The following is a 22,867-nucleotide window of genomic DNA, read 5'->3' as shown; positions in this document are numbered from 1 at the left end:
TTATAGCCAAGCAATTCAATATTTCGAAATATCACACACAGTGCAGTTTAGTGCCAATTTTATTCCCTGGGTAAGTACGACCAACAAAATGTATGCAAGGGCCTCAGAGCAGCCTGCCTTGGAAGGTTGCCCCAGGTCAGCTGGCCTTCCTGCCCTCATCCTAAACCCATGCATACCCCTCCTGTGTAACCCACTGGCTCTCACTCTGTCTCCTGCACTACTCTCATAGCTTACTAACTGGCTCATCTACCTCTACACAATCTACCCTCTTCCTTTTGCTTCCAGAATCTGTCTAAGAAAGCAGAGCTCATCAGGCCTAAGATCCTTTAGTTGCTTCATGGTTTTCAGGCTGAAGTTCAAAAATTTAAACATACCACACAAGGCTCTTCATGGTCTACCCCTGCCAATCTCCTTAGCCTCCTTTCCTGTCACTCACACATGACATTTACGCCTGCCACACATAAGGACTTACAGATTCCTAAACACATCATACTGTTGCACATTTCCATGAGTCTGTACTTGCTGTGCCTTTGAAGTAGAATGCCCTTCCCTCCCTTCATTCAGCTACCTCCTACTTATCCTACACCATTCAGCTCAGTTATCACCTCCTCTGGGAGGCCTTCCTGGATGTTCCAGGTTAGTGAGCAGTGGTTCCCAGCACTCTGTGCATTTTGCACTACACTGAAACTGCTCACATCCAGGAGTTGACTCATGGTAGGAACTCAAAGTTGTTAAATGAATGCATTAATATAGTTTAGTTATTTTCAATTTTTTATTTTGTACTGTATCACCCAGCACACTTTGAAGAAACTGCTGTTCTCTTTTTTTCAGCATTCAATTCTGTCCAGTAGCGAAAGTGACCAGAAGACTCAAAATAGTAAAATAATCCTCAAAGCAGTGCTACCACAGAGCCCTGGAAGATTTGCATTGAGCTATAAACCCTGATTATATTCAATGCTTCTAACTTTGAACCTAGACTCCCAGGCTTTGTCCTATGCTGTAACCAATTAGGCAACTGAATGATAGTACAGCACTGCTGCTAAGATTATAGGCTCTGATCTAGACTGCCTGGGCCTGGGCCTTGCTTCAGCCACTGACTTTGTGCCATGGGCATGTTATTTAATCTCTTTGTGCCTTAGTTTCCTTATCTGTAAGATGGGAATGATATTAACAGAATTGACCTCAGAGTAAATGATCTAACATATGCGAATGTTTATAATAGCATCTGGCACAAATGAAGAACTATTTAACTACTAGATTTTTTCCCCTATTAAATGGCAAAAAGAGAGACATGTCTGAGGAGCAAAGCAGACAAATCATTTCAAGAGTGGCTTTTTTGCTGTGCTGAAGTCAAAGCTAGCTCTCCTAGCACCCACTTAATGAAGTCACAGGTCAGAATCATGAGACGTCTAATATTACCAGGGGTCTGCTGAAGACACACCGTCCTCCTTCCATCTGGTTCCACCAAGGTGACCAAAGCGACACAGGTTTTTATTCCTGACACATCACATATAGTAGTGTGAACAATTAGTTCTGCCTTTTTCTTTTCCTGCCCACAGCTTTTGTTTGTGTAAGGTTTCTCTGTGTCTGTAGCAGTTATGCCATGAAAGCACCCTGTATGTACTGCCTGCATGAATAAGAATAATTTAAGTTAAGTAATGAGAAGTTTAGCAAGGGTCATTCCTGAAATCACATGTGGCCTAGATGGTAGACTCCTCTGGCTCCTGGGGATCCCAAAAAACATGTGTCCACCCACCAACCCTCCCCTCCACTCTTTGAAGCATGCTGGGGGAGCACTTAGGAGTTCTTTGGAATAAATATTCTTAGAAATGCAAGGTTACCTAGAATCCTAGACTTCTGCTGCTGGAAGCTGGGGTTAGATACTACATTCAGGTGCGGAATCGTTGTGGCCTAGTGATGTGTTTCCCCAGCTCCTCACGGGAAGATTTTCTAGCACCCTCACATTTCCCAACCTTTGCACTTGAAAATAAAATGCTCTTTTTAAAAAGTGAAAGGTACCAATGTTTAATAATATACAGTTTCTGTTGCACCTCGTTTGGTTCATTCACTTGAAAATTGAAAATAAAGTCAGGAGGCCTGGGCCATGCCAAGTAGGCTGCCAGTGACAGTGTTCTTCAGCCTGGCGAGCCAGGTTCCACTAGCACCCTGCCTCCCCAGCGCTCCCTGTTCTCCCTTGCCTGGCATGCTTTCTCTCGCTTTACTTTATATTTTTATTGTCTGCTTCTGGCACGAGAATAACCTCCAAGAGATCTAGGATTCTGGCTTATTTTGTTCACTGCCCAATCCTTAGCATCTAGAATAACACCTGATACTCAGGAGGTGACAAGACACAGGTTGCTGAATGACCAAGGTCAATGAGAAAACGCCAAGTTTATGGTCAGAACCCCCAGAATGCCAGTTTTCCTGTTCCTACCCCATCAACGTCATCACCAGAGTATACCACAGCCCTCCCGTCTACTCAGTCCTTTAACTCACTGAGAATCACAGGCAGGAGACAAGACAAAAGATTCCTAAGCAAATCATTTAAGCATAAAGTGAAAGCAGACATAATCCCATCAGGGGGCTCAAAACCTTACACTTCTTTGGAGGGGAGACCCTGATCTCATCTCTTTGCTTGGATGACTGCTCTCCCAGTCAACTACTCCACAACCCCACCCTCAAAAAGAGCCACCTGCATTCTCCTGAAAGGTTGGTTTAAGTTTTGTTGGAGGTTAGTACTTTCAGAATATCTCGTGGACATATTCAGACACAAAGACAGGGGCAAGAATCCTTTTTACAAGTAAGCACATATTACATCTCAAATGAATACAAGTACATGAGTTCGAAACACTTTATTTTACTGCACAGATATAATTCAGCCATCTTTTGGGTAAAGGATTGAGAAACTGAAGTAAAATGATGATGGAAAGGTGAGAGAATGGATAAGAGCCATGTAAAAGAGAATCCAGAATGTCTTAGGATCAGGACACATCATTCCTGTGAAAAACAAGTACTAAGTCCTACCATTAAGCTCTGATACCAAGCAACTGAATACTTCCCACCCCCCAACCCCCATTGATCCTCCCTCCATGAACACCCTCTCCTGATGGAATACACACAGGTAAAAAGATGGTGGCTTTTATAAAATCAAGGACCTCTCAGAGACACAAACAGGCAACCCCCCAGGCTTCTGAAGAATCCTACATCAAAAGTGAGTCCTTCCTTCACTTGACTGTCAGCAACAAGGCACAGGAACCGTTTCCTTTTTACTCACCACCCTGTGCCCTGTGCCTGGCACCCAGCAAGCACTTCAAGCATATTTGTTAGATAAATAACTTTGTTGATATAATTTTTGTACTTCTTTGAATCAATCAGCTCTCCAGCCAAAAGCTCATAAAATCAAAATAGGGCAGCGTCAATGGAACAGGACTAGAAACCAATGCCAGTCACTGGCCCATTGCAAGGGGCACGCTATTGATAGGAACTCCCTAAACCAGAGCCCACATTCCAGTAATGAGAAGAGCAGTGTCTCCCATGCAAAGTGTCTCTACAGCCCCAATGAGTAAATATTTCCCCCACTTGCCCCCCACCCAGCTGCCCTTCAAAATTCTTTCTTGAAAAAAGTGCTTCCTTTCCATTAATAAAACCTATTTTTAAAAATAAAAGTGAATTGGACCTGAATCGGAAACAGAATTGAGAATAGATCGCCAAACTCAATCCTTGTAGGATCTCATTTATCTCACAGGTCACTTGAGTAAAAGGACCATTATCCATGGCTTTTGTACAAATACATTTTCTTCTTCAAGGGTAGAGAGTTTAAATTCCTGTAAGGCACTGCGCACCCACAGACTCAGTTATAACCCTGTGGCTCTCCTCTCCTCGCTCAGTAAGTGAAGTCCATCTTTTGAGCACCTTTTAAATAACCTTGAAAAGCCCAAACCTTTTTTTTTTAAACCAAGAACTCTGCAGTCAGAAGTCCACCAGGGCAAGATGAACGAAGGGAGATTCGGATTTTGGTTTAATCCACCAACTTGAAGGGAGTTGGCCACGTTCCCCGAGCAGTACTTGGACACCCCGCTCTGGTGTTGCCCCTCCCCCAAGGGAAAAGCGCTGCGACGTGGCCACCAGAGCTACCCGTCTAGCCCGTCGGGTGTCGGCGGACGCCCTCACGGCGGGTGGTGGTGGTGACGGCAGCGGCGGCGGCGACCACAGTCTCTAGAGACAAAGTTCTGTAGTGCACTGACTTCTATCATATTCAGAGTCGGAGTGTCTCAGAACTTTGCCTCAAAAGACCAAACAGCCTGTCTTCCTCCAGAAGTTTCTTCCTGCAGGTGTGCTTCCCCCTACCCCCAGCTAAGACAAAGAAGAATAACTCGTTAAAAGCAATTTAGCTCAGGATGCGACAGATAATGGAATGGGTCATTAATTATGGAAAGTTACTGCCGCAGTCAGCAGGAGCAAATGCCCAATAGAAATGGTGTTTTAACAGCCCGGTACAACAAATTCTGGTCGCAGTGTCACAGCAAGCGGGCTGCAGGAATCACACACCCTCCCCCGCCTTCCAACCCATCCCAGATTAGAACCTATTCCCGGTCGAACCCCACCTCCTCCTCGGTCCTGCTATTTAAACTTTTGCAAGCAGCTAACTCACTCCATCTAACTTGTGGCAACTTTTTACCTTCCCATCTGGAAAGCTGGTGGGGGAGGGGGGCTGCACGAAGACGAATTCTCGGAGCTGGAAGAGTTAAGGGCGGGGGCGGGGGGGAGATGAATACAGGCCCGGGAAATGCCCCGCGGACGGGACCGCGCAGGAAAGCAAGGCAGTGCGGGGCCTCCACAGCGGCTCCCCTTCCCCCAGCCATTCCCAACACTCTATTCCCGGTCTTCCCGCAGCCCGCGCCCAGCCCCAGAACTCGAGTCTATGCAGTCTTCTCCCCTCCACTCCACCCACCCACTCTGTAGGATTCTCCCTGCCCCAGTAGGCAGCGAGCTCCCCGCGGACCCCGTATGCACACAACCTTCCCCCTTGCACACAGTTCCCAACACCATCCCTCCGTTCTGATCCCCCGCCCTGTACCCCCTGCCCCTGCAGTCTCTGCGGCCACCCTCCCTCCCAACTCCGACAGCCCACTCCCCCTACCTACCGCACCTGAACAGCTGTTGCACCCGTGCAACAGGTCTGGAAAGTGTCTTCCCCACCTTTCCCCCCAACCGCTCGCCACCGTCCCCTACCCTACGACCCCCGAGACTTAGGGCCGGAGGGGCAGTGGGGTGCACAGGCGGCTGCCGAAGTGCGGGGTGCCCAGAGGCGCCGGGGACTGGGGGCGGGTGGTCGGACTCCGGCCTCCCAGGGCCGGGGCGCCCTCCCGCGTGGCCCCTCCTGCGCCCGCCGCAGGCTCCCCAGCCTGCCCCTCCAGCACCGGCAGCCAGGCATTCCCGGGCAGGCTCCCCCCCTCGCGCTCCGCTCCGCTCCCTTCCATCTTGACTTTTGCCGACGTGGAAATTTTGGGTTTGGAGACGACCTGCGCTCTTATTGGCTGCCGGCGGGCGGGGTCGGAGGTCACGGCTGCTCTCGCTATTCCGCGCCAAGGGGAGCCGCACAGCGGCTCGTGTCAAGTCAGCAGGTTCCCTCCGCCTCCCCGGGGTCACGTGCGCCCCGGGCAGGCCCTGGAGCCACCTCCTTATGCAAATAGAGCTGCCGCGCGGGGCTGGGGGCGGGGCGGAGGCGGGAGTGGGCGGGGCGCTCGGGCGGGGGCGGGGCCACGACTCGCCGGCCGGACCGGGGGAGGGGCCGGGAGGGGCCGGGAGGGGCGGGGTGCTCCAGGTGCCCACCTGGCTGGGCGTCCCGGCCCGCCCCCTTTGCCACCCCACTCCACCCCGGCCCCCCTACCCCTTCTACCTCTAGCGAGTCTGCAGGACCTCGTCCCCGGTCAGCCCCACTGGGCCTGAGGAGCCGGGTTTTGTACGGTGCCCCTCACTGCCCGCTTCCTCCGGAGTCCCTTCCACCAGACCCGAGCCGAGCCCGGTTGGGCCTCACGTCTCCTGGGCCGCGAAAGAGGAGGCAGCGAGGCTGCCTGCAGGGCAGAGAACGAAATGGAAACCTCGGGGAGGGCAGTTTCCTCCTTTGGCAGGGAGTTGAGAGAACTAATAGCGAGATTCCCGGTAAGAGAATTCTAGGACAAAGCAAAATCAAGAATTCATCGGGGTTAAAAGTACTCCCTTTTAATTAACTGCCTTCCACCCCACCCCCAATAAAAAAGAGGCCAAAATACTAAAAGTAAAAGTACTCCTCCTGATTTTTTTTTTAATTTTTAACACGTCTATAAGGACTAACCGAAAGGCCGGTCCATCTCCACCCCGTCCTCTGCTGAGTACTGGGCAGCCGAGAGTGGAACACAGGACGCGTTCTCCTCTCTACATCCGGATGGAGATGTGACTTGAGGAGCTCAGAATTTCGTGAGAAGTCACGGGGCACGTAAAAGGAATCAATTCTTAACGTGGTTCCCCAAGCATGCCAAGAAAGGTGCTTTTCTAGAAAGAAAGGGAATCGATGAATGGCCCACATGACCAGGACCTCTTCCTTCCCTCCCCCTTCCCCGAGGAAAAGAAAGTAACAGCAATGCAAAGGTAGAGCCCATTTTATAAATGCTGACTCTGACGGTTATTGTAAGATCTGCCAGCTTTTAGTCACCAAGAAAAAGGAAAGGGGCTGCATTTTTTAAAATATAAATCTTTCTCACAATTGGCCTAGTTATTTTTTCCTTCCGATAATAAAATATCTGTATCATCTTTATCATGTTTCTATCATAAGTCTGACCGAATGATACAGAAAAGCAAAAGATACATTTTCATGGGAAGATTCTTACCTGTAAAATTCTTCCCATCCTCTCTTCTTAATTTACTCTCTCCTCCCCATTTCCCCCATAGAAAGATAAATCATTGCTCCTTCCAACTGTTTTATCCTCAAGGATCTTTTCCACTCTCCTTTCTCTTTGCTCTGCACATTTGGTTTATCTGACCCTTCCCAGGTTTGCAGGGGCCTCTCCCCTGGCATTGTCTCGTCCAGCATCGCCCCCCACCCCTGCCCCCAGCCTCCCATCCTCGGCCAAGGCCTGCCGGCAGTGCTTCCTGGGCCTCGGAGTTGGTCCCGGCTCTGCCGCTTGTTCTGTTGTGTGCACTGGAATATTGATTTTTCAGTGTGTGCGCGCCGGCTCTGTAAAAATCAATATTTCAGTAGCTCGAGCACAGCGCAGGGCAGTGTAATGGAGCCGGCCTGCTGATGTAACGTGCGGGGTCCACCCTCAGCAATTGAGATCAGTCAGAAAATGGCAGTGTGTTTTCCTATTTCATTGTTTGCTTCAGAGAGAAGGAAGGAGTTTGCATATCGTTGTGTACATCAAATTCCAGGACAGAGTAACAGTGCTGTTGGGTGACATGCAAACCAAGTTAGAAAGTTATGTTCTTAGGCAAAAATGTGATGGAAATGTCCGATTATCCGCTCTAAGAACTCCTACAGTAAGACATTAGAGAAGGTGAAGTTATTGTCTGCCTCGATCCTACCAAATTCACAATGAGAAAATAAAAACAGGCTCACTCCAGGAAAGGACTAGAGTTCACCTTTTAATACTGAATATACGGATCATTATTAATCTACAGCCCCTAAAATATGCTTTTGATTAATGAAGACAAGAGATTTCTGGCATGATTTGAAGAAAAAAAATAATAGTTGTACCAACTTGGGGTCCATCCTCATGACATTTGCAGCAGATGTGGAAAGATGCTGGGCTTAGAGTCAGGCCAGTGGGTTCTGGCCAGACATGCCCCACTGGGGAAGCCTTTCTAATCTTTTCACTTCTCTGAGCCTCAGGGACTTTAACTACAAATTAAAGGGTTATGCTAAATGACCTCTAAATACTCTCTAGCTCTAACACCTAAGATTCTACAGAAAAAAAAAAAAAGTATATATATATATATTATAGTTAAAACCTTCAAAAACAAAAATATTTTTCTTATTTCACAGATAAGAAAAATAGACTAATACCAGAAGTGTTACAGAAACAGAAGATAGATACGTTCCTGCTCTTAGTTGTATATTTTACTTTCTTTTAAATCATATTCCAGTGCAATCTTATGAGGGTAATTTGGCCATTTTTAAAAATGCACTTCTTTTGACCTAGCATTTCTAAGAGTTTTTCCTAAAGAAATTATTAATATCACTGGAAAGATGTTTATCACTGCCAATTTTAGAATATTGAAACATTAGAAACAATGTAAGTACCCAATAATAGGGGATGTATTAGATAAAATATGGTATTTATTCAGTGGGACACAACTATTTAATATGATGGTGTTGAATGGATATTAAAATAATATCAAAGATTTGCATTTATTGAAATGCATGTACTGTTTAAATCTCTATCTATGTATATCTCATCATGATAAAGGAGATGGGCTCTGGAGCCAGATGGCTTGAGTTCAAATTGTCGTGGTCCAAGTGTGGGTTGGAAAAGAATTTCCAGACACAAGGCAGAAGATAGAGTTTATTAAAGAGAAGGGTCACTGCAAGAACCGTTCTGCAGGCCGACTTCCTGGTAGCCAGGGAAGGTTGACAGTGAGCTTGGGTTGCTTGTCTGTTTTTATAGCCAGGGAACCTGCAAGTCATCTGCTGACTGGGCAGAGTATATATACTTTCAGTGTGCTGAGCGGGAGAAAAACGGGGCAAATGTCTTTCCTTATATGGGATGGGAAAGGGACAGGGCATGCTGCTTGGGAGGGGTCTCTGGTTCATTTCAATGGTCACATCGTGACAGAGCGATAGGAGTCCTGTAACTATTTGTTCCAGCAATATTGGCCCTTTGAGATTATCTTGTTCTTTGTCCTTGGAGCACACCACACAAATCTCTGTCTATCACTAACTAGCCGTGTGGCTGTGATCAGCTGTAAACTAAGTATATTAGTTTCCTATGGCTGCTGTAACAAGTTACCACAAACTTGGTGGCTTAAGACAACACAGATGTATTATCTAACAGTTCTGGAGATAGTCCCAGAATGGCTTTCACTGAGCCAAAATCTCCCCTGTGGAGGCTCAAGGGGAGAATCTGTCTGCTTGCCTTTTCTAGAGGCTGCCTGCATTCCTTGTCCGGTGGCCCCTTCCTCCATCTTCAAAGCACAGCCCTCCAATATCTGCTTTTGTCATCACATCTCTCGGTGGACTCTCACCCTCCTGCCTCCTTTTGAAAAGGATCTTTGTGATTACACTGGGCCCACCTGGATAATCCAGGATATTCTCTCCATCTCAAGATTCTTAATCATCTGAAAAGTTCCTGCTGCCATGTAAGGTAACAGATTCACAGGTTCCAGAAGTTAGGATGGGGACAACTTTGAAGCCATTATTCTATCTATCACCGAGGGCTAAAATCAAGATGTCAACAGGGTGGTGGCCCTTTCTGGAGACTCTAAGGGAGAATTTGTCTTCTTGCCTTTTCCAGCTTCTAGAGGCTGCCTGCATTTCTTGGCTCATGGTCCCCTTCCTTATTCTTTAAAGCCAGCAACGGCTGGTGGAGTCTTTTTCAGACTGTATCACTCCCACACTGACTTTTCTGTCTCCCTCTTCTACATTTAAGAACCCTTGTGATTACATGGAGCCCAGCCGGGTAACCCAGGATAATCTCCCTATTTTAAGGTCAGCTCGTTAGCAACCTTAATTCCATCTGCTACCTTAATTCTCCTTTGATGTGTAACATAACATTACTATGCATTATTAATGACAATATAGAGTACAACTCTCTTTGCAACATTATTGCAAGCTATTTTTTAAAATCAGTTAAATAAATGAGAGGCCAGAGTTCTTCCCACTTAAGACTACTTTTAACTTCCCAGTGGAGGGCTATCTTGTATCAATTCAAGATACAGGGAATTACTGCAGGACTTTATAGATGGGAGGAGTGGGGAGAGCAATAGAAGGATTTCACTTTTATCAGGTTTTTATTTCTTCATTCTCACCATCAACGGAGTATTGAAAGGGTCAATGAAACAACATCAGGTCTATTACCGTAGCCTTAGCTGGTCTCTATAATCCATCCTACGTACAGTTATCTTCCTAGAGCACAACTTTGTCCACTCCTTTAATAGATGTATCTATTATGTGCAAAGCATTGTACTAGACTTGGGAGGGGATTTAAAAACAACCAGAATAGCTGCTTTTCGGGCTTCCCTGGTGGCACAGTGGTTAAGAATCCGCCTGCCAAAACAGGGGACATGGGATCGAGCCCTGGTTTGGGAAGATCCCACATGATGCAGAGCAACTAAGCCTGTGCACCACAACTACTGAGCCTGTGCTCTAGAGCCTGCGAGCCACATCTACTGAAGGCTGCACGCCTAGAGCCTGTGCTCCACAACAAGAGAAGCCACCACAAGGAGAAGCCCGCGTACTGCATCAAAGAGTAGCCCCCACTCGCCGCAACTAGAGAAAAGCCTGTGCGCAGCAACGAAGATCCAACCAGCCAAAAATAAATAAATAAGTGACAGCCATAAAAAAGAATGAAATATTGCCATTTGCAGCAACATGGACAGACCTAGAGATTATCACAGTAGGTGAAGTAAGTCAGGCAGAGAAAGACAAGTATCATATGATATCACTTCTATGTGGAATCTAAAGAAATGACATAAATGAACTTATTTACAAAATAGAAACAGAATCACAGACATAGGAAACAAACTTATGGTTACCAAAGGAGAAAGGGGAGGGGAGGGATAAATTCGAAGTATGGGATTAATAGACAAACATTATATATAAAATAAACCAAGGTCCTACCATATAGCACAGGGAACTATATTCAGTATCTTATAAACCTATCATGGAAAAGAATCTGAAGCTGTACACCTGAAACTAACACAATATTGTAAATCAACTATAATTTAATAAATAAAAATTTAAAAAGAAAACCTAGTGAGATTTGGACATGCAGAAATTATAATAATAAACATTTAATGAGTGCTTACTCTGCATCAGGCTCTGCTCTAGTACTTTGCATATAATAAATGATGTAGCATACACGGTCCAATGAGGCTTCACTATTATCCCTCTTTTGCAGGAGAGTACACTGAGGTACCCAGGATCAAACAACGTGCCAGAGGTTGCCCAGCTAAGAAGTGGAGACCTGGGATTTGAACCCAGACAATATACATCTAGCGCCCACACCTTTAACCATGACACTCGACTGCGTTTCAGGTGAGAGGAGAGAACCTTCCAGGAGGCAGGAATAGCAGAAACAGATAGGAGAGCAGAAGTACAAACATAAGGGGAAGGGAATAATGCAGGTAGGTACTTTGAATGCCAGAATAAGGGCTCTGAACTTGACTTAGGAGGCTTTGGGGAACCAAAGGTTCTTGAGAATGGGGCTTTGTCATGGGATTCTGTGGACTTCCAGGTACTGCAGGGATGTAGGGAATTACCGTTGAAAGCATGGTCCGTTCCTCCAAGACAGGGTGCTGCTCTTCCCCTCCTAAAGGACAAATCACTTTCTACCTAGTACTCAAGTTGTGGTGTATAGACTAGAGGCTCCAAGGAGGAGCCTCTCATTCTCATTTTCTATCTCCCATGGCAACTGGCGGAATGCACACTTTAGGCACTTGGGTATTTTTGGAATGAGTAGGTATTATACTAGGTTTTACCATATCAAATTGCCAGTATGTAACCCTTTTTGACCTACAAAAATGGCAATTAATTATGGTTTCAACCTATTTTAAGGTATTTAATTACAATTATACACAGAGGTTGACTAATGTTAAAATTCAAGTACACTACTGTTAAAGACATTAAAATAGGCATTAGAAAATGTGTACAGGACTATTGTTTGGTTACAAACAATGTTGTACAGAATTTAAACCAGAATATATGTATATGTATGTAAATATTATACTATATTGTGTATATACACGTGTATTGGGTTGACCAAAAAGTTCATTCGGGTTTTTCCATAAGCTCTTATGGAAAAACTCAAATGAACTTTTTGGCCAACCCAATACATATATTGTATATATATGTATATGTAATATACATATATATTAGCATATTGTAGAATATGTGTAGAGAGAGAGAGAGAAAGAGACATAAAGTCCTGTCTACAGGTTATTTATGGAAGGAATATTATCCAAGCGATCTGATCCTGAGGTCAAATCAGAAGCACAAATTCCATTCAGATCAGGTTTATAAACTTGAGGGAAAGCTCAGTACAGTAGATCAAAAATGAAGGGGAAGAAAGAGAAACAAGAAAATTAGATAAAGTTTATCCAGTAGTTGATGTCTGATACAGTGTTTCATAGAGGATTCTTTCTCCATGGTAAGAAGTCATTTTTAGGGCTTCCCTGGTGGCGCAGTGATTGCGAGTCCGCCTGCCGATGCAGGGGACGCGGGTTCGTGCCCCGCGGAGCGGCTGGGCCCGTGAGCCATGGCCGCTGAGCCTGCGCGTCCGGAGCCTGTGCTCCGCAACAGGAGAGGCCACAACAGTGAGAGGCCCGCGTACGGGAAAAAAAAAAAAAAAAAAGAAGTCATTTTTAGCTACTTTCAACCAAGAAGTTAGGAAATTTTAATAGTTAGGTCTGTGTCACATTAGAGATGACATCACCAATCAGAGGAAAAAGATGAGCTGATGTCAGTGTCCCTCATAAAGCCAAAGAGATATGCCCACCCGAGAACCTTCTTGCTGACAGGGCTGCTTCCACAGAGGGTCAAGCACCAAAGCTAAGCCCCCAAGGGTGGCCGTCATCTGTACAGCTTACATAATGGCAGTGAACAAGTGACTCAGACAGCATGAGTAAAGTGTGTAGCGTGCAGCCCAGACTTTGCAGCCACTGCCAAATTTCCAGCGAGGAGTTTACATGTACACAAGAATCACAGTTCAAGGAGAAGGGGAATTTAAAGTAGATTGAAACACAACTCAAAATCCTGCCCAGCAAGTCTGTCTTATTCCATATGTTTGCTTAGTTAAATTGAACAGGAGTTTGTCAAAGACGATTTATTCCTGAAAGCAGCTCAGACCTGCTTGCTGCTTGCTGACTCTCCTGAAACAGACCTATTAGTGGGAAAGATCTTTCCTAAAGAGTCTTTTCAAAATGAAGTGCTCTGAACTAAATATTCAATAGAGAAAATTATTTCCAAGGTAGAGGAAGTAGAGAAGCTTGAATGGACTGTGAATCACTTAACTTTCTATTTGCACACAAAGAATCCTCGCTCCCAAGGTCTGAAAGTAGAGCCAAATTGAAGGTCAAATGTTCCCCCTAAATTCAAACAACTTTGATCAAATGGCGTCAGGTGTTATCTTGCATTTACAAATCACTGGGAAATTCTGTTACAAATCTCAAACGATTTAACTTTTCTAACACCATAGTCAGAAAAAACTCAGCCTCTAATCTTTAAACTTCATAATCACTATGGATGTTACCCCTCAGATGCTGATCTTATAAAGTGGAATCTACCATGTGCTTCCTAATATAAGCCCCCTTAACAGCACCTTTTGAAGATCAACCTCCCACCCTGACCAAAACCACACATACAAGTACCCTCAACCTTTCTTTAAATCCCTCAATTTTGTGTCTGTGGAAATACAGTACATTCCTAATAGAATTGGTCTTTTTCTCCAGGTTCTCAGGAGTTTTCTTTTCAAGGGAAGAGAGATTTGGGGGATCAGTTCTCTGAGCTGGGGTATCTTGCAGTCTTATCTTCAGTTGCTTGCAATCCTACAAAGCATGGTGGCCCCTACCGGGCACCCCAGTTGCTTACTCTTGTTTTGTTCCCTCCCCTCAATTCAGTTCCTCCTGCTCTAACATGAGAGAGAGACTGTTTTTCCAGAAGCCCTTCTTTCTTGGCGATATCAGAAACCCCAAGGACTCAGGAAAGCCATCGAGCACAGACTCATAAAAGGAGAGGTCAATTCTAAGGTCTTAGAACCCTCTCCCTTGATTTTCAGGCTCCTGGATACATCATTTCCTGTTCAGATTTCCGTTGGGGCTAAGAGATCTGGACAAGTGCCCTTTTCCTGGCCTTTATAACTTTCCTCTTCTCTGTTTCTCTCCGCTCCAAAGAGCTTTTTTTCTCCTTTAGTGATAAAATAATGATATAGCCACCCTTCTGGAAGAATGCCTGGAACTCTATGAAATAACATACCCACCTCTGCACTCAGGCTCCCCACCTCTCTTACCTTCCTTCTGATCATCTAACAATATATGTTTACTCAATGTTTTTTCTCCCCACTCTCCCGAAACTGTAAGCTGCCTGAGGGTGGGGACTTGTCTTTTACTGCTGTGTCCCCAGAGGCCAATACACACATACTGTAGGCAATCTATGAATGAATAAATGTGCCTAGATTGGATGATATAAATAAAGAGAGTGAAGAACAAACTTACATAAAACAACTTTTCCAGTACTTTTTCATGTAACAGTGTAATGAATATCTGGCAAAGGGTTATAGAATTACCCAATAGGTATTAAAACTGTCAAGGACATTCTGGACCCATCCCTCAATAAAGCAGGGAAAAAAGGGACTTTTGCTTTCAGACATATAGTGTAGCCTGACATTCTTTGGGGGATTTTTTATTTTTTAAAGAAATAATCTTTAGACAAATATGTGAAGCATTTTTATTTAAAACAGAGAATACGGAGTAATATCATCAAACAATGAGTTTTTCTTTCTTTGAATACCTCAACCACCAACAACCAGCTATACCTCTTAAAGTCATTTGATTATCTTTCTGGAGAAAAGTCACTTTCACCAAAGATCATATGAAGAGTACATGTGACTTTTTAAGCAATATCCTTTAAACTATTGGCTACAGAATCATACGGTACTTTCTAAAAGGTTCGGAACTAGTCAGAAAGCTTGTTTCTCTAAAAAAATGAAAGAAGAGGAAAGGAAGAAGGATATGTTACAACCTCATTTAAGCTTCCAGAATGAGTCACCTCTTATAATTTTATTTCTCCATATACTGTCAATGCCACACTAAAGTGTTTGATTTACTCAGGATCAAGGAATCTCTTGTTAAATCAAAAGCTGATAAGGGCATTATAAATGTAGCTCCATTCAAATTTACTAACCTATACAGCAGGGATAATTCTGCTCTGGATTCAATTTTGCATATTAAGTATGAGTTGCACTATTGGAGCTGGTAGTGATCCTCAGGCTTATTTCTACCCACTGATGGGATTTTGATTGCAAGATTCAATGACATCAACACTCCAACCAGTGGAAGAAAGCCTTTCACACGAGGCAGAACACACCTGTTCCAGTGTTCTGCTCTTTCCGCCTGGAATTCCAACTTTCTTTTGAATTACCAGGCACCATTCAGTTGCTTTCTCCTTTATGCTTCAGTAACACTTTCACAAATCTCTCTAGAGCACCTATCAAAGTGTTTTTGTTTTGTTTTGTTTTTTTGCGGTACGCGGGCCTCTCACTGTTGTGGCTTCTCCCGTTGCGGAGCAGAGGCTCCGGATGCGCAGGCTCAGCGGCCATGGCTCACGGGCCCAGCCGCTCCGCGGCATGTGGGATCCTCCCGGACCGGGGCACGAACCAGTGTCCCCTACATCGGCAGGAGGACTCTCAACCACTGCACCACCACGGAAGCCCTATCACAGTGTTTTGAGATCAATAATTTACATCCAGGATCACAGCTAGCCCATAGGGCTAGCTTTGTATGAATAAGAAAAAGACACCCATTCCTCCGGGAGAGTCAGATAAAGATGGGATAACAGCAACTATGTATTTTTACAAAGTTCCGGAGAAAAATTAGGGCAGAGAGGACACTCATCTTCCCTATTCCTGTGCCCACATTTCCACCACAAAATAGGAGAGGGATCTGTCAACAACAATATTTTTCATCGCTTAGTTCGATTGCAAGATATATCTTGTTAACAGTAGTGAGAGTTTTCCTGTAAAGACCGAATGTCTTCCAGAATAAATGGAACCTGGTCAACATTTTGCATGAGAGAGATATTTTTAGAGACAAGACATGATTTTCAAGTGTGTGCTCTGCTGGTTGTCAGCTATTCACTGACCTCTCACTGTTTTGGACTTGGTCTTCTATCTTGGGCGTTCCACGAAAACAAGAGGGAAAAATGGAATGGTGCTTTTCTCTTGTGCCTGAGACTGTCTAAAAATACCCTTGATCTATTCTCCCTCCTGCACGCTCTTCGGAAAGTGGAGAGGGAAGGAAGAGAGGAGTGAGAAGGGGCTGAGAGGCATTTCCTACTGGGATCTCAACAATATCCTGACAACACAGTCTGGATGCGTTGGAGCACTGCTTGCTTTTCTCCCTGATCTTGGCCAGTAATGGTGATAGCCGCCAATGTGTACTCTCTCTGGAGAGTCCTCTTCTCGGTAGGCTAAAGGCTTACCGCGACAGAGGGGAGAGCTACACAAGCTCTTCTAGTCCCATTTTCTTAACCAAGCTTGAAGCACTTTGATATATACTGGTATGCATACTAGTATGACCAGGAGTGCCTGTTTCAGGGAATCTTAGGTTTTAACCCTAGAGATAATCTATCTCAGTGTTTTCAAACTTCTTTGACTTCACCTCATAGTAAGAGGTGAAGCATTGCACCTCTCATTGCAACGTTGTACACACGTAAATATATAAATATAAGTTTATATAGTTTATATAAACTATAGGGGCTTCCCTGGTGGCGCAGTGGTTGAGAGTCCGCCTGCCGATGCAGGGGACATGGGTTTGTGCCCCGGCCCGGGAAGATCCCACATGCCACTGAGCGGCTGGGCCCGTGAGCCATGGCCGCTGATCCTGCGCGTCCAGAGCCTGTGCTCCACAGCGGGAGAGGCCACAACAGTGAGAGGCCCGTGTACCACAAAAAAAAAAAAAAAAAAAAAGGTTGACATATATAAACTATAGTTTATGTGTACACACATAACTATATAAACATAGGTTTAACTGAAAAGCTTTTGGAAACAATATTTAGTCATATGGCATGTAATGCACCCTAATATTTTCTATGCTATTATATATATATATATTTTTTAATGCTGATCACAACTCTCTAGATTGATTTCATGATTCACTAATGGGCTGGGGCCGACAGTTTGAGAATCACCGATCTACTTTAATCCCCTGCGTTGCAGAGCAGGAAAATCAAGGTCAAGAAAGGTTAAGCAATCTGGACAAGCTTACACAGCCACTGCCTGCTGGCAGAACCAGGACCAAAACCCAGGTAGCGAAATCATCTAACTTAGCTAATTATTAATGATAAACACTCTTCTTGCAAAAGGATGAGCAAGTGTTGTGCTAGTACTGTGAAGGGTGCGTGCTATTACAAAACACGTAGCTCTTCTTTTTTAACAGTGGAAAATTAAAGTCACTCAAAGAAGAACTAAATAGAATGTCACCCCCCAAATCCTCACACACATATCATTTTCAGTAGCAGACTTCAGTTGTCTAGAGGGCTAAGTCTTTCTACATATTTAAACACACACATCTTTGTGTGTGGTGTCTCTGTGTGTGTGTATGTGTGTGTGTGTAGTGGGTTTGTTTGTTTTACGAATGTTTGAAATTACATCTGCTGCTTGGCTCCAATTTGCTGGCTGATGTACACTTCCTCTCACTGAAATCTATAATGCAATAGAAAAAAACCTGAGCAACCAGTCCTTCCAAAGATCTTTAGTGAAGCCTGCTTGGTCAAAGAAGCGCTGGTGGGCATCTTTGTGATCTCAGTTACACTAGGGGACTCTATGGAGGTATGAATAAGAGGGTGGGCTGCAGCTGGGATCTAGAGACATCTAGTAATAGTACGAGTCTAGAACAGGCTCAGCAAAGCTCAGCAACCTCACAGCCCATCATTCTTGGATGGTTCGCCCTCAAGGGCTGTATGCACAGTAACTGCAGTTGACTCTGACCTCATGACCTCTCTAAGAGTAGTATATCCATTAAGATAAGTTAGTCTTTAAAAACGAAGCCCTAAATTTCAGCAACCAGCATACTTTCCTTCAATAAGGCATGCGTGCTTTCCTGTTCCACTTATTTTTATCCTGGAGTTTTTTCGTTTTTTGTTTTTTTTTAAGAAAGCCTACTCCAGCCAAAGCAAATACTATCTCTCTCTCTCATTACAAGCAAGACTGGTCTTCAGCCTGCCCAGGATACGGAACTGAGGATGCAGCGGGCTGATTTTGCCCATGGCTTTTTTTTTCATTGATATGGTACCTGTTCCTTGGTTCATGTGTCAGCTGATGAAAGCAGCAATGACCTTTTCCAACAATTGGCCTCTGTCTTTACATTGGCTTTCTGCACTTGACTAGGAGCCATGAAGATCACCTTAAGGGCACCTTTCAACCTATTCCTGTGAAATGGCAACAGAACAGAAAACGACACTGAGCAATAGACACAGGTATAGGGACAGGTATAGAGGAACAGAGGTATACAGGTATAGAGGAATAGATACAGAAAGGGACACTGAGGAATAGATACAGGTCCTTTTAGCTTGTGAATGTGAAAATTTCACAGGTCCCTTCTGAGCATGTTCCAGCTGGAAGCAAAAAAACACTCTGGGATAAACATGTGGACCACATATGCAGAAGCACTGAAAATTAGGTATGAAAGTTATCTATGCAAAATTACCACAAAAGTTCCTGCTGTGATCATTATGAAATTACCTTGGAGTGTGGGTTTCTGGCTCACTTTCCAAGCTATGCAATTTCTTTAATAAAACCCCTAGGCAACATTATACCCTCTCCCGTTGGTCTTACCTCAGCAAAGCACAGTAAATGTCATGAATCTTCCAAGCCCTAAATGCTAGGACAACTGTGTAAGAAATGATTCCCTTTTGGCGGGATAGGAAGAATAAATCAGAGGGTTTGATTATAATCTTTAAAACTCAATTTTTAAAAACTGGTATGTTTCTGTACTTTCTAAAGACAGACATCTTAAATAGTGGTTACGTTTGTTTTGGCAGACACATGGGTGACTCTTGCAATGGACAGTCTTCCATATCCGTATTTATGACAAATATGTTGGAATATAATCCATCCCAATGTCTATGAAGGGATCAACATTTACAAGTTATCATTTCCCTCTCATTATGTTGCTTTATTTCTTTTCAAAGACAGACATAGAAATTGTCATGAGATGGAGAATAATCAATACTCAGAAGAAAACATAATACCAACTCTTCTACCTGAAAAAAAGTATGGTATCTGTAATGTTTGTTTCATTTCTCACCTACTCTTTGAGTGATGCAATGTAACTCATCACAACTCAATACAATCAAGGAGGTGGCATTTCACAAGAATGACTACTAGTATGGCGGAGAGGAGGTTCCAGAAGTCAGATCCGCTACTGATGACAGTAGCAATTCAGTAACATTAAAAAAAAATTAAGTACCATTTCCAAAATGATAGTTACCTTTAAAGAAATAATATTATCTTTTTGTTGACTTTCATGCTCTAGTTCATCCCCAACAGATAGATGCAGTGAAGAGCCTATATCCATACTGTGAACAATACACTTCCTTTAATGTCAGTCCCAGGTGAAATGAACCCAACCAGGAAGAGCACAACAATCTGTCCAATTTTAATAATCAACAGTTCTCCAAAAAGCAGACTTGTGATTGTTGTTATCCCGGCAAGTTGGTCATTTACAAATGAATTGTGTCCAAAAATTTCAACTGTATATTTGGATTATAGAGTGTCAAGTATAGGTGCTCATCTAGGCAATATAAAAATGATAGGTTCCCGGAACAGCCCATAGACATCTGTTTCCTTCATGTTTTGCTGATGGTGTTGGGAGAGACAAAGAAGGATGGGGAGGATTCAAAGAGTAGTAGTCAGACCTGGGAAGACAATTTGTGGCACAAGATCCCAGAACAATCTCCTGATGATTTCTACCACTTCCAGAAGGGAAAGCAGGAAGGAGTGAAAGAAGGAAAGATGGAAAGAAGGAAGGAAGGGAGGAAAAGAAAGAGGAGGGAATAACCATACCAGCCACGGTCCAACCAAGAAACAGAAAGCACTCGGAGTATTCTGGTTTCTCAAGAGACAAAAATGCTGAGTAGCTACTAGGAGGTAGTGAGGCAACTCAGAAATTAGGAGCAGCAGGAAGTTACTACCATCCCTGGAATGCAGGGTCAAAAAGAGGAGGTGGAGTTAGCAGAATCCAGAAGCCAGATCACCCTGTGGAAGCTGGAACCACAGTGGGCCTGTCCATTGGGGACTGGAGCCATGGAGGAGCTGCCGTAGCTGCCATCAGAGAAGAATTTATGGATTCAGGGAAGGACAGAAGAAATACCATGGCTTCTCCCTTTCTCCCACCATGATGCCTTCCATTGACCTAACCCAGCCAGAAACCAGCTGACACAGAATCCTAGGAAATTCAGCCTGCAGAGATCAGCCTCCTGTGATGCAGAGCAGGGAAGGGCAAGAAATGGATCTGAGGATTCACAAGCCAGGCCCGACACACTAGCCAATTCACTAAAAAGAAAAGGAAAAAATCGAATCCCAGTCCTAGCAGATTCAACAAGAAGGGGTTGCAAATGTTATTAGCTCTGAGAACAAGGACCACACATGATCTACATAGAAAGCGAAATTAAGATACAACAAAAATAACACTACAAGACATCAATATGAAGGATGCCACAAGAGAAACCATGACACCTGCCAAATGAATGATCATAAGAGGGGAGAGACCATGTTGGCCTGGAAATGACTGGGTTCTTCTTTAGAAAGAAGGAAAATCAGTATGAAATCAAGGCTTCCAGGGCAGAGCGGGTACCATCTATGGAGAAAAACAGGTGTTTTACTGGGTCAAACACCGCATACCTGCAGTCAAAAGATAAGTGAAACCAGGGGAAAGGCACTGGACTCCTTGGAGGGGGAGGAGAGCAGGTGAGTTACTCATGATCTTACCAGGATGGCCCTAGTCTAGGCTAGAGCCATACTGTATTTAATGACTAGGTGCCATCCCATTGTAAAGTTTGACAATGAATGGAAAGACAAAAAGAAGCTCTCAGGGTGGCAGGTTTCCGCAAAGGATCTGGTTGTAAAGCGGAGGAAAGAGATAGTAGAGACCAACACCTGCGACCAAGAAACTGCACAACAAACCGTCTACCAGTCTCCACTCTCCCCCAACCCCCCCCCGCCCGCCCGCCAGCAGGCTGCAAGCTACTCGGGGAGGAACTGCACCTCATTTGTCTTAGTAGTTCCGGGGCCTCAAACAGTGTCTAGCACACAGTAGGTGCTCACCGCATAGTGGTTACACGAATGAATGGGCCGAGGTGCAACCTGGGTACACTGGAATAGCAGATGAACCGCAGAGGACACGTGACCAACGCTCTGAAATGATGTGGCAGCGTGCTGGCCTGCTGGAAAACCCCAGCGGCAGCCAGACCAGTGTGGGCAGCTGCAGTCAGAAAATGAGATGGTTCTTGGGAACAAATATGCAGAGTCATAAATAGCACAGGCCTATGCAAATGGCCACAGCTGCCCAGCAAAGGGCTGGAGCGCATCTGGCACACAACACGTTCCTGCCGCCCAAATTCTGCCTGGCAAATCCCACAGCTCACAGAGGGGCGGGGGCTGCCACCCAGAGGGGAGACCCACTGAGTGGGGAGAGGATGGTCACCACTGTAGTAAGGCTTCATAAGGCTGCCCCTAACAATTGCCCTAAAGAGCCTGTGCTTCCAGTATTACTGCCCGTGGAAGTGTCCCAACCACTGAGCTGGTTTCAAAGACGCATTAAGAAATAACCAGTGTGTACAGTTGTTAGGTACCATACGGCAGCTCTAATGTAGGAATTTTTAGTGTGACCTTCTATGTCTAAGTGTACCAGACCTTCTCCTTTTGAGGGGTGCTTTAGCAGAGAATATGGCAACCTGCGATCGTTTTCTGATTTGTATTGTCTCCCTAAAACCTCTCACCCAGTCCAGGATGCGGGTTAGGCCCTTAACAAAACCAACAAGAAAACAGTGCTATTTATTAGCCTTTTAAGAGAAAGAACCACACCCGATTTGTATTTGTCCCAAGTTCCCTTTCCCATAGTCAAGAATCTAGCCCAGTGCCTGCTTGTCCCAGAGACTCAAATATTTGTTGAATGAAATAGTCCCTTCGGAGAAGTTATAACAATTCTCTAACTTAAATTTTGAAAGAAACTGAAAACTACCAAATACATTTAATTATAATAACAATACTACCACCAACGACAATGAAAATATATTGAACACAGTTTGTTCCAGGAACCATGCTAAGCTATGAAACAGTTGACACACTACCTGGCACACTCTCCAGCCAGGAACAGAAACTGCTGGTGGATGTAATCAAAGCCTCAATCTTATTTTTATTTATTTATTCCCCACCTTCCACAAAAGATTTGAGGTGACCTACAAGATACATACATCAAATAAGATATTTAAAGTGTTCTAGTTTCTGGCGGCTGCCATAACAAAGTACCACCAGTTAGGTGGCTTAAATAACAGAAATTTCTTGTCTCTCAGTTCCAGAGGCTAGAAGTATGAGATCAGGTTTTGGCAAGGTTGGTTCCTTCTGAAGGAGCTTGGGAAGGGTCTGTTCCAGGCTTCTCTCCTTATTTCTGGTAGCCACTTTCCTTTTGACAGCATAATTCCATCTTCACATGGCATTCTTCTGGTGTGCATGTCTATTTCCAAATTTCCCCTTTTATATAAGGACACCAATCATATTGCATTAGGGACCCACCTTACTCTAATATGACTTCATCTTAACTGATTACATCTGCGATGACCTTATTTCCAAATAAGATCACATTCAGAGGTACTGAGGGTTAGGACTTCAACACACGAATTTTGAGGGGATACAATTCAACCCATAACAAAAAAGGAAATGAAGAAATCATGGGGGAATTCTCA

The 22,867-nt window shown here is 44.4% G+C and overlaps 1 protein-coding gene across 1 annotated transcript in view; it reads right to left on the bottom strand.

Moving 5' to 3' along the window:
* Positions 1-5,249: 5,249 nt before the first annotated feature.
* Positions 5,250-22,867, bottom strand: part of LOC131762407 (uncharacterized) — a 144,391-nt gene continuing 126,773 nt past the window's right edge. Inside the window, 2 exon segments of the mRNA XM_067041635.1 lie at positions 5,250-5,575; positions 6,335-6,414. Coding sequence (XP_066897736.1) covers positions 5,250-5,575; positions 6,335-6,414 — 406 coding nt within the window.

The sequence above is a fragment of the Kogia breviceps genome, chromosome 9 (genome assembly GCF_026419965.1).
Source record: "Kogia breviceps isolate mKogBre1 chromosome 9, mKogBre1 haplotype 1, whole genome shotgun sequence".
NCBI classification, from domain to species: Eukaryota; Metazoa; Chordata; class Mammalia; order Artiodactyla; family Physeteridae; genus Kogia; species Kogia breviceps.
This window is presented reverse-complemented; position numbering and strand designations above follow the sequence as displayed.